The 14,298-nt window shown below is 42.2% G+C and overlaps 4 protein-coding genes across 6 annotated transcripts; 3 read left to right on the top strand and 1 right to left on the bottom strand.

Annotated features, from left to right (window-relative positions):
* Position 1: 1 nt before the first annotated feature.
* On the top strand, positions 2 to 3,267 carry spn-A (RAD51 recombinase homolog spn-A). The gene is made up of 8 exons (XM_065488859.1): positions 2 to 115; positions 329 to 434; positions 664 to 801; positions 854 to 1,063; positions 1,208 to 1,416; positions 1,473 to 1,602; positions 2,833 to 2,954; positions 3,011 to 3,267. Exons 2-8 carry the CDS (start codon positions 348 to 350, stop codon positions 3,132 to 3,134), a joined length of 1,020 nt encoding a protein of 339 aa, XP_065344931.1. The 5' UTR covers positions 2 to 115; positions 329 to 347; the 3' UTR covers positions 3,135 to 3,267.
* A 433-nt stretch (positions 3,268 to 3,700) lies between these two features.
* On the top strand, positions 3,701 to 11,793 carry LOC135942636 (N-acylneuraminate-9-phosphatase). The gene is made up of 3 exons (XM_065488875.1): positions 3,701 to 3,874; positions 8,155 to 8,332; positions 9,354 to 11,793. Exons 1-3 carry the CDS (start codon positions 3,758 to 3,760, stop codon positions 9,851 to 9,853), a joined length of 795 nt encoding a protein of 264 aa, XP_065344947.1. The 5' UTR covers positions 3,701 to 3,757; the 3' UTR covers positions 9,854 to 11,793.
* Neurochondrin (neurochondrin) lies at positions 3,893 to 7,752 on the top strand. The gene is made up of 3 exons (XM_065488788.1): positions 3,893 to 4,740; positions 5,014 to 5,949; positions 6,365 to 7,752. Exons 1-3 carry the CDS (start codon positions 4,306 to 4,308, stop codon positions 7,148 to 7,150), a joined length of 2,157 nt encoding a protein of 718 aa, XP_065344860.1. The 5' UTR covers positions 3,893 to 4,305; the 3' UTR covers positions 7,151 to 7,752.
* On the bottom strand, positions 11,555 to 13,831 carry LOC135942617 (uncharacterized). Of its 3 annotated transcripts, none has more exons than XM_065488841.1 (6): positions 13,752 to 13,831; positions 12,953 to 13,133; positions 12,660 to 12,900; positions 12,389 to 12,607; positions 12,239 to 12,330; positions 11,555 to 12,177 (listed from the first exon to the last, which is right to left on the bottom strand). In XM_065488841.1, exons 1-6 carry the CDS (start codon positions 13,792 to 13,794, stop codon positions 11,913 to 11,915), a joined length of 1,041 nt encoding a protein of 346 aa, XP_065344913.1. In that variant the 5' UTR covers positions 13,795 to 13,831; the 3' UTR covers positions 11,555 to 11,912. The 3 variants fall into 3 exon arrangements, with proteins under 3 accessions (XP_065344913.1, XP_065344904.1, XP_065344916.1); XM_065488832.1 differs by lacking the exon at positions 13,752 to 13,831 and adding an exon at positions 13,198 to 13,564; XM_065488844.1 differs by lacking the exon at positions 13,752 to 13,831 and adding an exon at positions 13,321 to 13,564.
* Positions 13,832 to 14,298: the final 467 nt, after the last annotated feature.

The raw sequence follows: 14,298 nt of genomic DNA, 5'->3' as shown, positions 1-14,298 counted from the left end.
ATTTGGCGCCTTCCAGACTACCACTGATTCCATTCCAGTCAGAGAGCAAAAATTCGACCGGCCAGCGATCTTACAACAAGGAATAATTTTTTGCTTCATTTATCTGTGTCCCGAGGTGAGTTGATATGTTATAAATAATGTAAAAACTGCAGGCGATTCTAATAATATTGTATATGTCTTTCATCGCAAATTAGGTATGTATATTCTAATTATTTAGATTTTTGAGTACATACATAAGCATAATTTTTATATTTCATTGTAACACGTAATACGTATGTAACAATATTACAATTAAAAATAAATAAATGCAAAATGTTTATTTGTTTAGATTTATTTTCTACAACAACATGACAGCAGCAATGCAACGAGAAAGCGTCGCAACAGCTGAAACGCAAGAAGAAGAATTTGGTCCACAGCCCATCAGTAAGCTGGAGGTAAAAATAATGTGGCTAAAACAATGAATTTTTCACAGAACATCATCCTGTCTATGATGACTTTTAACATGCAAATTTGATAAAATACTAATTACGTTATTAAAACTCATAATTAAGCACCTATTTATATTTCCTCAATCATTGAAATTTTTATTTGGCACTGTACATATTTCTTCTTAATATCACCTGAAAATAACAGATTTTAAACGCTTTTGATTTCCATCTGCAGGGCAATGGCATTTTGGCATCAGATGTAAAGAAATTAGAGGAAGCTGGCTACCACACGGTTGAGTCTATTGCGTTTGCTCCCAAAAAACAGCTCATCACCATCAAAGGCATCAGCGAGCAAAAGGCTGATAAAATCTTGGTGATAAATATTCATTATTCAATTAACCTTGGCTCTAATACTTCAACTCTAGGGTGAAGCTCACAAACTAGTCCCCATGGGCTTCACAACCGCAACAGAGTTTCACCAGAAGCGGTCGGAAATAATTCAGTTGACCACGGGCTCCAAAGAACTTGACCGCCTTTTGGGTGGTGGCATTGAAACAGGATCTATCACTGAAATATTTGGCGAGTTCAGAACCGGCAAAAGTCAGTTATGTCACACTTTAGCTGTCACTTGCCAGGTGAGCTTTTAATGTGGCTGTGAAGCGTATAAATGTAATGAAGTAAAACTAATGTGAAAAGTTTTTCATAAAAATTTCTCACGTGTATTGTCTTTGACAAAATCAATATGGATTATTCCTGATTTAACATCTTATTATTTGTAGCTGCCAATTGATCAGAATGGTGGAGAAGGAAAGTGTTTGTTCGTCGACACGGAGGGCACCTTCCGTCCTGAGCGACTGCTGGCAGTTGCTGAGCGTTATGGACTCTCAGGCAACGAAGTATTGGACAATGTAGCATACGCTCGCGCCTACAACACAGACCACCAAACGCAGTTGCTGGTTCAGGCTGGAGCCATGATGGCTGATTCTAGGTGTGATTGCTAATTTTTTTAATGTGCTATATTTAATTGAATATCGTTTGATTCAGGTATGCCCTGCTTCTGGTCGACAGTGCCACTGCCCTCTACAGGACTGACTACTCTGGCCGAGGAGAGCTTTCAGCCAGGCAAATGCACCTGGCCCGTTTCCTCAGGATGCTGTTGAGACTGGCTGATGAGGTATTGGTCTCGTTTCTACCCTCCCTAAAATCAGGATTTGCTTAAACCTTAAACCTGCATTTATCATGAAAATTTGATAATTTTTTTTACAAAAAATCAGAATTAAAGCAACTGGTGTCATCAAAAAGACTAAAAACAACAACACATTGATTGTATTTTTTCGCAATTTTTTAAATTTTTCCAAAATTACGACTCTTGGCTTGAATAAAGACCTTTGCTGTTTGAAAAATGGAAACTTCTAGGACAGTGTCTTCCCCAGTTTTCAAATGAGTAATCAACTCCGTCCTTCAGACAACTCAAGACTTCTCATCGATACCTTTGTGTTTGCTCGATCGCTCATTTTCAGGCGTGTCATAGCAACAGGAGATAATTGAGCTTGGGGATCTAATATACTAGCTGCCAAAATATCAAAAATGGCAAAGGGTGGTTCATTTAGTGATTCGAAATGCTCAAATAGCTCAACGGGCTTGGGAGGATTCGCCACTTGCTGGTTTTCACACCTTTCCAGCGGCTTTAGGGACAAATATCTGGCTTTTAAATTAAAGACCTCTATGCGGGGAGGGGAAAAGATGGCCTCATTGGGCCCAAGCTCCTCTGCGGCCACTATAGCCCTATTTTATCAGCTTGCCGGTGTTATTGACTCCTGGCAAGCTCGGGGGAAATACTGAAGTAAAAATATTGCCGCGCTGACAAGCTACATTGTAACCCAATCAAGTTGTACGTGAAAAACGTTTTACAGTTTCAAAATAATCTTATTATTAACATCCATGGATTACCACATCTAGGCAACGTCACAGACATCAATCACTAAAGAACCAGCAAAACGTTAAGAAATTGGATAGTATAAGGCGTGAAGAATTGTTATATAATATATTTCTGAAGAAATTTGTTATATAATAAATCTTCTGGAACTTCTATGTTTTTATTTTATTTAAAATATACTAATATCAAAGCAAAATCGGTTTCAATTTAAGGCATTGATATTTTTGTGGCCGGAAAAGGTAAATTAATACCTTGGAAAAATACAAAAACAATTAATGGAACACAATCATTCTCTCCTCAAGGAAACTAGAACTAAATCTTAACGTTCTAGGTAAAATAATACTATACCATAAAATTATATCATTTAACAGAAAACTGGGAAATATATATGCATCTTTATTAAAAATTAAAATCTTTGTATTTTGAAAAATAAACAGAAATTATGATTTCTTTATTGTTTTTTTTTAGTTTGGTGTGGCTGTCGTGATTACCAACCAAGTGGTGGCTCAAGTGGATGGAGGAACTGTTTTTGCTGCTGACCCAAAGAAACCCATTGGGGGCAACATCATGGCCCATGCTTCTACCACTAGGTAAGAAACTGCTATAATATATTATGTCTCCGATTAGTTAAAATTTTAAAAAATAGGTTATATCTTCGGAAAGGCCGAGGGGAGACAAGGATCTGCAAGATTTATGATTCACCATGCCTTCCCGAGGCGGAAGCAACGTTTGCTATCAATGCTGACGGAATTGGTGACGCAAAAGAGTAGACCTCAAAAACACACAATCCCATGACGCAACAACTGTACAAAGTGTCAGAGCTAATCTTATCTTCATTTTGTCATTCAAAACTAATTTCCACTTATGTAAAAACCTTTAAAATAATATATTTACGAACATTAACTGCTTTGCAATATTATTTGTAAACCCGTGCTAAGTTTGTTTATGATTGCATAACACTTGTTTTTAAGTTTTCTGTTATGAAAGCTGCACTATTTTTCGTTAATTCACACTTTCATAATATTTCATGACCATGAATATGTATATACTATCGCAGTGTTAAAAGCTTATTAATATGTTAATATTTTTGAAGGTGACATAATATATTATTGACTTGGAGAAACTGGCCCAAGCCATTAACACAACACGAGCAATTATATTGCTTCATTTCCCAAGTGGGCGCCTCGCGGGTAGAGAAATAGTCACAGTTTGGCTTAGTCTAAAGACAAGAGCGTAATAGAAACAGCTCCCAAGGACGCGAACTTGCTCGCCGGATTTTCAAATCGGCCTTGAGCAACCCGCCTGCGCTTTAAAACGGTCCCTGATTGGCCAGAGCGTCGGAGCCGCCAATGACGTCGGGGGAAATTGATGTAAAAGTTCTAAAAGTGAAAAGATGGCAGGACGAGTAAGATGTGCTAGAATCTGTTCCGCGAACATATCCGCGATTTTCTTTGATTTGGACAACACCCTGATCCCGACGAGAAGAGGTGACAAGCTAGCGTGCGAGCAGGTTAGTAGGGCAGGGTGCGAGGGGCGTAGGGCGGCGGCCAGTGGGCCATTCGGGCCTAAACCAGCTGATGGTCGAGCAGTCGGCCTTGAGTTGGTGTAGCGGGACTTGTGCTTTTTTCCTCCGCGTGGCGCCGTGCGCGCTGTCACGGCAATGGACGGTCGCCTCTCGAGACTGATCTGTTAGCGCCCACGAGGAGAGCGTTTCCGTCCCGAAATAGCTGCGGGGGCTGTTGAACCCGTTTGGAAGCGGGGAGCATTCGCCGAGGGGGAAACTTAACTCCATGAGGGGACGCCGAATTTAGCCCGTGGATCGGTGACTGGTGCGTAAAATTAACTCGGTTGCGGCGCAGCAGCGGAAAAGCAAGGACGGCACGAGCGCACGACGCGGGGAATGTCAACCTGAGGGCCGCTCCTGACTCCTGAGCGTCTGCAATGTCGGTGAAGAAGTGCTGCGCGGTGCTCAAAGGCGCCCAAAATGACACGGAGAAGTTCGCCGGCCTGTTTATGGTCACCAAGGTTATCAAAGCCAAGGAGCTGAGCGCCGATAGCAAAAAGCAGCTCTTCGAGGCCGTCGGCTTCGACTTCCTGCGACGCTTGCTGCTCACTTCAGACGCCCTTGAGGACTGTCCGCCGCAGATCTACAAGTCGGTGGCCGTCTCGGTGCTCAGCTGTTTCTGCGACGAACCTGAGGTGGCCACGCACCCGCAGTTGCTGGCCAACCTGAACGCCCTAGTCGAGATCATCCAACTTGAAGACGACGAGGAGGAGAACTTGCAGGTCATATCAGAGACATACCAGTGCCTGAAGCACGTAGCCCTCCACGATGCGGGGCTCGAGAAACTCAAGGAAATTGGAGCCGTTAGCAAGGTGAGCAATGCAAAACTTTCTCTTTCTTCATGTGATAATTATTATTTAACATTACTCAGCCATATTACGGTTAACAAACATATCAGAAATAATTTTAAGTAATGTGGAAACTTTAAACAATATTTTTGAAGCAATTTCCCTAATAAAATAAGGGACATAAGGGTTTTCTACTTCCCCTATCTTTTTAATGCGACGTACAAATATAAATGGCTTCAAACTATGTTATCCGTTGGCAAAACAATATTTAATTGCTCATTTTCATTCTTTTTGCAGTTGGTGAAAGCCTACGCAGACCAGAGTTTTGAGTCCGATGAAGCCCTAACTATAGTATGCAGAATGGCCATCCACTTCGGCCCTTCTGTGTGGGATGAAGATGCCCAGACCCTGAACACGCTTCTGAATAAAATCACCATGGACATGGAGACAGATCAGTCGGAGCACAAGTTCGAACTGGCCGAAACGTTGCACACGCTTTTGTACAACAGCAACCGCCAAATCATCCGTGACACGGCTAAAGAGCAAACTTGGCCTTCAAGCTGCTACAAAGCCCTGTCTGACATCCTGACCAGCCGACTGGGCAAGCAGCAAAGAGACCCTTCCCTGAAATTGGCCTCCATCATCATCGAGTTGCTCGGAGTTGAGTGGTCGCTGACCGACGAGGAGAAGCCCAAGGCCTTTTTCCTGCTGCTGGTGCAGCTATGCTCCATCGAGGTGCGCATGCAGGTTGAGGACCGGTCCTTCGAACAGGTGATGAAGAACGCTGACCTGCTTGTATCATGCTTCAACCTGATGGAAATCGCCATCGCCTATGTGGCGACCACGCCCACTTTTGAGCTCGAGCAGAAGGAGAAACAGCAGTTGTACACAGCTCTAAAGGGTGCGTTTGCCGCCCTGATCAACCTGCTGGGCAAGATCGCCAATATCAGGGACAAACTGGGCCCCATCGAGAAGGCCTTTGTCTACGCCAGCATCAGGGTGCTGGCCGCCTGGCTGGCGCAGGAGACCTCCGCCCTCAGGGATGCAGTGCACAAGCTGCTGCCCTTCATCCTTGAAATGTCAAATGAGACCTTTCGCGCAACCGCCCAGCGCAAGGTGGATGGCCAGGAGGCAGCACCAACTGATGTTGACGTCCTGCGGCTTTTTCTGCCCGCGTTGTGCCACCTCGCGGTCGAAGAGCCGGCGAGGAAGGCGATGATCAACATGAAGCAGGTTTGTCTACCGCATGTTTTAATTTTTACAATAATGACACCTTCAAATCTGCATCTCCTCTTTAAGTTCAATTTGGCTCGCTGTGTCTGTCGATAGCTAGTAACCTGAAGGTTGTGAGTTCGATCCCATCCCCAGGCAGATTTTTCAGATCTTGAATGATGTCAAAAATTAAAATTAACTTTCGTTCTACTGAATGAATTTGAGGAAATTATAAAACTGACAGGATCTGAAAATCGTTTTCATTTTTTTTTGCAATTCAACATTAAATTTGATTTTTATCTTCAAAGATATATTATCTCTAATATTCATGTAAGCTATTTAAGTGATCCAAATTGTATCTCTAATAATAAGTCTTATACAATAAATTCGGGAAAGAACAAATTTAATGCAGCAATTTTATTTTTCTGAATTTCAGGAAGAGGTTCTATTTGACTGTTTGCAATACTACTGGGCGTTGGTACAGCCAGACAAACCTATGATTCCTCGGGCTGAACGTCTTAAACAGCGAGTTGAGGTGGTTCTCACGCAGGTGCAGTTGGAAGAGGTGGAAGACGCACGCGCCGCCATGATCTCCCTGTGCAACATCTTCATGAACATCACCGTCCTAGAGCCAAAAATGGTGGACCAAAGCGCCACCTTCAACCGACTCCTCAAGTTCCTCTTTAACAAGCTGCCGGAACTTAAATCGACTCCAGAGAACCTGGTTCTGCAGGGCAACCTGGCGGTCATGGGCCTGCTCCTTCTGAAGCAGCTGTCTGCACGCCAGAACAAGAACGACTACACCATTTGTCGATACCTGACGGCCACCATGCGCTTCCTGTGGGACGCGTACGTCGTGGACGAGCATGGAGACAACTCGTTGGGCCCTCTCACTGTCAGCACCACTTACAAAAAGTACTGGCTCGAGTTGATGGAGCTCTGGTTCCTCGGCATGCAGACCATGAGTTGTGTGCTGGAGCTGGTGCCGTGGGTGGCGCAGTTCGCCATCGAGAGTGGCTGGGTCGAGGGCGTGATAGACACTCTGAAGAGGGTCAGGGTCGGCGACTTTCCTGCCAACGCGCGCTCCGCCTTCGAGGACTTATTGTGCCACCTGGTCGACGCCAGTCCGCAGGTCGCCACCCTGCTCAAGGACAACGACGCCCTTCAGGTTTGCCGCAACCATCGGCTCATGGAGCTCGGCAAGAAGCTCTTCGGCGACTGAAGCATTTAAAACTTCTAGTTGTTGCGCAGTGGGAGAATGTTTTAATTCAATCAGGTGAAAAATAGGTTTGCTTAGACTGTGTCAGCATCGATTTTTGGTCTCATGGAGAAATGTGGAGCGCATATGAATGGTTAAATTAATCATTCTTATCTTGAAATTTAATATTCCGATCGTACTTAAGCCTTCTTGCACTTTCCATGAAATCGAGACAGTTCAGACACAGTTTGACAAACTTAAATTACACTGCGTAAAGGGACTACCATTTCCAATTTATCTGTTGCTATCTTTGATGAAACCAATCGAATTGACCACTATTTATTTGCTGTTTAACAAATGCTAACTGAAATGGATATCAATTTATGTACCACAAAATAGCCCAAAATTTCAATTGTCACAAAGGCTGATCAAAGTGGTGATTCCGCGAATGGCATCCAAGCTGTACATTTTCCTGATTTCATATAATTTTGTATTCTTTAAGCTAGTCCGTTGCGATGTGGAAAGTAATTCCGCTGATGCGCAGTTGTTCAACGTCTAAGCAGGTTTTCAAAGTGAAGCAAGCCAAATAATACTTGAGTTTTGTAATAAAACTTAAAACTGGAAAACTACAACTATTTTTCTTCGCCCAATTACCTACACAGATTTCGCACCCCAGCGTCCGCTATTTTCTACTTGAAAACGCGAATGCTCCTAAAACAAGGCTGTTGGAAACATCAAACAGCCGTCTCCTGCTGCTGAAATAAACCTGATCATCACCGTCTAAAAATAATATGCCTTGGCGCGTGCAAATTTATTGTACTTTTGACGAGATATATGCGGTATTGGCCGCCGCCCCAATTGCATCGATGTAGGTCAAAAATGACGTTTCTCACTAATAGTAGCAAAAGAGTCTTCTATCTTGATGAAGATTATCAAGAAATTAAAGCTTTAAATTTTAAGACACATTCAAAATGCTTTTCCTCTTTAAAAATGTATTAAATTGCGTTTTTTTGCTCTACGTTTTAAAGGTTTACCTGAGTTTGAGGGAGCAGTACAACGTGCCGCATGACAAAGCTCACGATTGCACAAAGAAGTTCCTGCACGCCTTCCGTAAATGCCCGGACAACAAGGACTGCCCGAGTTTGGACGAGTGGCGGCGTTTGCTTTGGGCTGAAGCTCTTGGAAATGATTATAGGCACTTAGCAGGTGAGAGTCGCGCCCATGCTTTCCATTTTCATACATACATTGATGAAGAACGAAAATATGAAATTTGATTGCTTTTGCGTTCGGCGGGGCCGAGTTACGGCCAGCACGCAGATGAGGACTCTTCGGTGCTGGCTAACTCGCAGCCGCTGGACGCCTCGCATTTTCCCAGTAATGGAGTTTTTAGTGTTGCAGTGAGAAATCCATCTCTGTGCTAGCTCCACCTTGCCAGGCATTTTTGCAAAATATTTGTTCACAGTTTGTTGAGAGAGCGAAAGAGCATGCTCACAGGGCGGTATGTTTGTGCTCTGACTCAAGTGGTCGAGTTACGCGACACTTTTGCTTTGTGAAGTGAATATTGACTTTTTTGATCTGAATTATCATGCTTTTTTGTATAACATTGCAAGGGACAATTATTTGTAACATTTTGTGTCTTGTTTTTCTTGTCACTGTTATAGGTTCTAAATGCAACTGATTATATCGTTGCCAATCGTGTTGGTAAGTCTGAAACCAGTCTAAAGTAATTTAAGGCTTAATCTTGACTACAAACTTCTATTCTAATGGATAGTTGAACGTTTGGAGTGAATTTCTTCTGAGTGACAGAATTGGTGTGAGACGAGTGTATGATTTTTTTTTTAATAAAAAATTTAAGTACACTCTACGAGTTATTTTAAAAGCTTTTCAATAACTACTAGCTTTTCCCAGACGATCTGTCTTTACAAAACTGTAAGTGATATGACTCAATAATCCTTGCTTTTCCTTTAAATGCAATTCAAAACAAATCAAATCCGTCTTAATCGAACCGCCAGAATCAGCGAGCCTTTGTTCCAGCTGAAATGAGAGTTTGAAAGTATGTGCTCATGGATTTCACAGCCACCAAATCATCATCATCCTCATTAAAATTCAGACCTTGCAAATATGCAAATATATTTATTCATACATATTATAATATAAACTTCTTTTGACATGCTGACAAACAGTGTGGCTCCCTTGGTGATCCGCCGGAGTGTTTTTTGTTGCGCAGGTGCCATTTATCGGCAGTGGCTGACCCTGCGCTACCAGTACCTGGCGCTGACCCCTCAGGTGCAGCAGATGCTGGTGACCTTGAGGGAAATGCGCTTCAGGCTGGCGCTCATCACCAACGGGTCTTCGAGGGCTCAGTGGGAGAAGGTGCAGCTGCTGCAGGTACAGCGCTTCTTCGACTTGGTGCTCGTCTCAGGTGACCTGCCCTGGGAGAAGCCCAACGCAAACATTTTTCTGCAGGCGTGCTCCATACTGCAGGTCAAACCTGAGACGGCCATCATGATAGGAGACAAAATCGAGACCGACATCCTCGGAGGGCAGATTTTGGCCGCCACTATCTGGATCCGGCCTTCGGACACGGCCACCGCGCCCCCGCAGGCCTGCCCGGACTTCACCCTGTCCGACGTCACTCACCTTAGCAAGGTGTTGAACATGGCGCCGTCACCCCCTGACCTTGATGACTGCAACAGTAATATCAGCAATGCCAGTGATGGCAGCTGAGACTTGCTGCTCCTCATTTTATCAGTTCACGGCAGCTTCTTCATCCTCTTTTTTCCCTGACCTTTTGTCTAAAAATGTGCGGTTCTCACCTCTGGGTGCTGCGGTAGGGCTCTTGCCAATATCTTCAAACGCGCTGGCCGCGATTTGATCTTAAAAGACACCAAGCTCTACAAGCAACATTCCGGCCTTAAATATTTCAATTTATCCTCCGTAACGATTTTTGACTCATGTGGATGCAATGATACCTATCGCTTCTTTTGATTCATTTGCGTCCTAATGATTTTTACCAAATTTTTAGCTCTTTTTGAATTCTGTTTATAGAAAATGGAATTTCCCCTTATTCTACTTTTACACCTTTATTTCTTTCAGGTTTAAATTCAGTTTTAATATATTTTCAATATTTTATGCTTTATGTTTCCAAATTTTAACCGTGGAATAAATTATGTTTTATCTCGTTATAGTTTTATTTGGTTTAAATTGTTCATGAAAATTTATCAATTAACAAATAAAAAGACCTTTTTTTAATTATATCGCAACATCCGCCGATAACCCAAGACCTATTATTCCTCTCAGTACTTTAAAATACTGAAAATACAGTTGTTTTGAACACAGTACGGGTTGATTTTTGATGCCATCTTTTCTACAAATAATATTTGTTACCTCCCGCGTAAATACCGAACATCACGATTAAGAATATAATTTTGTCCTACTTTCAATTCATTGTTCCTAAATGTTGTGATGCACAAGGGCAAGGCAGCTTAAGTTGGAAAAGCTTTAGTTACCTCACTTGACACCCACCTAACAGTTAACTAGAAATGACAACCGACTTAAGTATTTTTTAATCATGTTTACGAACCCTGAATTAATATATTATAATTTTGCAATTTTAAAGGAATGACAAAATATTATTTTTTTAAAGATCCAAGCATAAATATATGGTATTCAACAAACAGCTTGTACAAAATGGAATGAAGTTAACGATAACTTCGCGAGTTGCGAGTTACCTTGATTTTTAAGGACGGACTTAGCAAGTTGATTTCTTTTTAAAATGATAAATGCAAGATCTGTAAATTAAATTTTTCTAGTGTTAATATCTCTAGCAATAGAGAAATAAGCTGCACAAGAAAAATGAAACACAAAAAATAGCTCCATCTTAGCCTGTGATGGTGATTTTTACTTTTTTGTCACCTGAGTTAAAATGGACATGTCTGATTTTTAAAACAATATCCTGTTTGTTTTGCGCAGTCTAAGTTGGGGTTTTGTTCTTTACAAGTAGCTAGATGAAACAAGTCTTTGCAAACCTTCACCTATTTGGATAGGAAGGTGTGACTGACCAAATTTCGGGCAGCAAAGAAACTGCCACAAACTCAAACTGATCTGCTTGTGGAAGTTTCTACCCGTGGATTGCTGACAAAATGTTTAATTCTAACATTTTATTGTGATATTGTCCTATCTCAGAATGATATAACCAAGATAAAAAGAAATCAAATATTTCGTCAATGTGTGTGCCGATTGGTATGGGGAGTTCAAACTGTCAGTATTTTGTTACACGTGCCAGTTCAACTGGTGATAGCTGTAGATTCTACTATCGTTACTTTATTTTCAAGTTCTTTATGGTGATGTGACTCTTAAGAACTCCGTGTAAATATATTTCACTTTATGGGGTGACTCTTTTTTGATTTTTTTTTTTAACTTATATCTCTTTACTGTTCACTGTAAGTTACCAATCAACTCTGTAGAATGTGAACAAATTAATATTTAATGATGCAATACTGTTTAAATTAGAAGCGACATGTTTGTGGATGGGAAATAATTTTTATCCAAGTCTGTGCGAAAGGTCATTCAATTTATTGGTCAGTTCCAGCATGAATGTGTTTAATCTGTAGATGTAAACAGAATCTGTATTTTTGAAATTCAATAAAGTTTCAGTTATGATAAAATGCTGCTTTTGTACTTTCAACAAACACTCCTTATCAGTGGTTCTATAAAATACACTTCTGATTTGCAAATATTGACTAGGAAATATCACAAGTTCCACACAAAAAAATGTGAATTAAGTTTACTCTGACGTTGCATTGCTTGGTGTATCAAAGCTGCCGTGCAGCCCAAAATCGGAGAAGTCTAGACTAGCGTTGTCGGGTACTCCTACAAGTTTTTGAACTCGCTCCACAATTTCTTGCACCTTGCACTGCTCCAGCAATTTTCCATTGGTCAGGGCGAATGACCTGCAGATCTCCCTCACGCTGAAGTTTGTCAAAACACCACAGGAAGCGATTTCATTCATCAAGTCGTGCTCGAACAAAATGTATTCCAGACTCTCGTTTCTTAAATTGAGAATGAACAAAATGACTAATGGTAAATTTAATTGGGGCATAGGAGCCTCACCTGTCTATCAAATTCACTGGGGTGCCTGGCCGCTCAATCAATTCTTCTATAGCATTCTCAATTTCTTTTCCAACAATTCTACTCTCTTCAACCTGATGAGAAATCATTTTGATCAGATTAAAGCACAAATTCAAATTAAATTTAGCTTACATCTGTATCCAACTTTGGCTCTGCGCCGCGAACTGTAACTTGCTGAGGAGTTGAGCTCCGGGAGTGAGGACTGAGAGCTTCGATGGACCCTCCAGCTTCGTACGCGGAATCGCAGCCAGTTGATGACGAACTGCTGCTTTCCGGGCGACTTTGAGACCAGTTTTTATGCTCCGCTTTTCTTTGACCAGGTTCGATTGATTTTGTAGAAACAGCCGAACTCTGAAGGTTATACTGGTGATGAAAAGATAAGAGGATGTTGATTTCAACTTACTGTCCTGCTTTGAGGCAGTGTCTTCTTTTTGGGGGTTTGATAGTTCCTCGACTGAATCAATTTGGAAGTGGCAGATGTGTCCAATATCTTAGGCTTGAAGGTGACCTCTTTGGCAAAGTCTCCGTGCTTTTTGTGGCTCTCATTATGCGCAGAGAAAGAAATCCTTGCATTTTTCCTCTCCACCTGAAGACTTCGTAGAGAACTTGGCGACCGGCTTACGCTTGTTGGCTGCAAGCTCAACCTAAAAACATCGATATTTATAAGAGAAATTTAATGCATATAAATATTAGTACCTGCTAAAGCATCTCAATGGATTTGGAATGTTCGCATGTTTTGAACTGCTAATATTTTGCCTGCCAGGATTTACGTGGTGATTTTCCCAAGTTTTCACCCTCTGAATTTTCAGTTCGTGCTGTAAAATCCTCCAAGCTCTCATGTGCTGCGCCACTGGATCACATGTTGTATCAGCTAAACCTGAAAATATTTAAGTTTGTTTATCAAATTTAATAACAAACCCCTGAGAGTTTAAATAACATACAATTGCTTCTGACGCGAGAATAGTTGACTTTGAAGTGTGGCATTGCTGCCATAGCGCATTAAATTAAAGAAGCTATTCGTTCAAAATGTAACAAAGTAACAAAACGCAGCAGGTGCATCGCACTTTTCAAGAGGGCCCGAATCCCGAATCAGCGCCGCTAAGTCCATCATCGATCAATCACCCTTGCTGGCGCCATCGTGAATTATTCGTTAACCAAGGCGACGACGCTGTCCAACGAGACACGAACACCTCTTGCTTTCCCCATTTTACATTAATCAATAAATTCCTGACTTACAAAAAGCACGCACCACTTTTGACACATTTCGTGTTTACATACACCTGCACCTGCTTGGTGCTTGACGTGCTTGACCATATCGATCAAGCACTGGAGCACCGCCCAAAGCTACACAGAATCATCCCCACCACAAAGTCTAGCAAATGACAGCATCTTTAATGCACATTCCCCCAAATAAAATTTTACTCTAGCCAGGTTGCTATTGGCTTAAAATGCATCATTTGTAATCGCGCGAATTTTTAAATACTCACATTGAAGCATTGCTCTCCTAAGCTTCCACTCCTCCCCACTAGAGTGCTCATAACGAGAGTGAGATGGCTAATTGGCTAGGCCGACCGACGCGACTGTGGCCTGCGCACTGCCGCTTGCGCTTCCCTACCTCTCCCCATGTTAAAATGCGCGCACGCGGTTGGCGCTACAGCTAAATTCATGAAGCCACCTTGCGGACTTATTGGTGTCAATAACGCGCACGAGTCGTTTTATCATATAACTCAAGAACCGAGCCTGAAAACAAAAGCGCTTTCGAGAATTCCACCGCTGAAATCTGCCCATTTCCAGACAACAAGTGTATTTCACTTCACTGGCTGTCTTTTTGCCATGGTGATGCGCTGATGCGTGCTTCGCCGACAGCCGCTGACGCTCGGGTGCGATCGTCGCTGTCGGAGCTCGCAGCGAAATGGTTTGATTTCAGCGGTGGAATTCTCGAAAGCGCTTTTGTTTTCAGGCTCGGTTCCGAATTATATTTATATGATAAAACGACTCGTGCGCGTTCGATTGACACCAATAAGTCCGCGGGTGGCTTCATG

The sequence above is a fragment of the Cloeon dipterum genome, chromosome 1, assembly GCF_949628265.1.
Source record: "Cloeon dipterum chromosome 1, ieCloDipt1.1, whole genome shotgun sequence".
In the NCBI taxonomy this organism is placed as follows: domain Eukaryota; kingdom Metazoa; phylum Arthropoda; class Insecta; order Ephemeroptera; family Baetidae; genus Cloeon; species Cloeon dipterum.
This window is presented reverse-complemented; position numbering and strand designations above follow the sequence as displayed.

Coding starts and splice junctions, on each gene's coding strand:
- LOC135942636 (XM_065488875.1), top strand. CDS start 3,758: ATGGCAGGACGAGTAAGATGTGCTAGAATCTGTTCCGCGAACATATCC. Junction 3,875..8,154: donor ACAAGCTAGCGTGCGAGCAG/GTTAGTAGGGCA, acceptor TACGTTTTAAAG/GTTTACCTGAGTTTGAGGGA. Junction 8,333..9,353: donor TGATTATAGGCACTTAGCAG/GTGAGAGTCGCG, acceptor TTTGTTGCGCAG/GTGCCATTTATCGGCAGTGG.
- LOC135942617 (XM_065488832.1), bottom strand. CDS start 13,249: ATGGCAGCAATGCCACACTTCAAAGTCAACTATTCTCGCGTCAGAAGC. Junction 13,134..13,197: donor TTCTCGCGTCAGAAGCAATT/GTATGTTATTTA, acceptor AAATATTTTCAG/GTTTAGCTGATACAACATGT. Junction 12,331..12,388: donor AGCCAAAGTTGGATACAGAT/GTAAGCTAAATT, acceptor ATTTCTCATCAG/GTTGAAGAGAGTAGAATTGT.
- Neurochondrin (XM_065488788.1), top strand. CDS start 4,306: ATGTCGGTGAAGAAGTGCTGCGCGGTGCTCAAAGGCGCCCAAAATGAC. Junction 4,741..5,013: donor AAATTGGAGCCGTTAGCAAG/GTGAGCAATGCA, acceptor TTCTTTTTGCAG/TTGGTGAAAGCCTACGCAGA. Junction 5,950..6,364: donor CGATGATCAACATGAAGCAG/GTTTGTCTACCG, acceptor TCTGAATTTCAG/GAAGAGGTTCTATTTGACTG.
- spn-A (XM_065488859.1), top strand. CDS start 348: ATGACAGCAGCAATGCAACGAGAAAGCGTCGCAACAGCTGAAACGCAA. Junction 435..663: donor AGCCCATCAGTAAGCTGGAG/GTAAAAATAATG, acceptor TTCCATCTGCAG/GGCAATGGCATTTTGGCATC. Junction 1,417..1,472: donor GCCATGATGGCTGATTCTAG/GTGTGATTGCTA, acceptor CGTTTGATTCAG/GTATGCCCTGCTTCTGGTCG.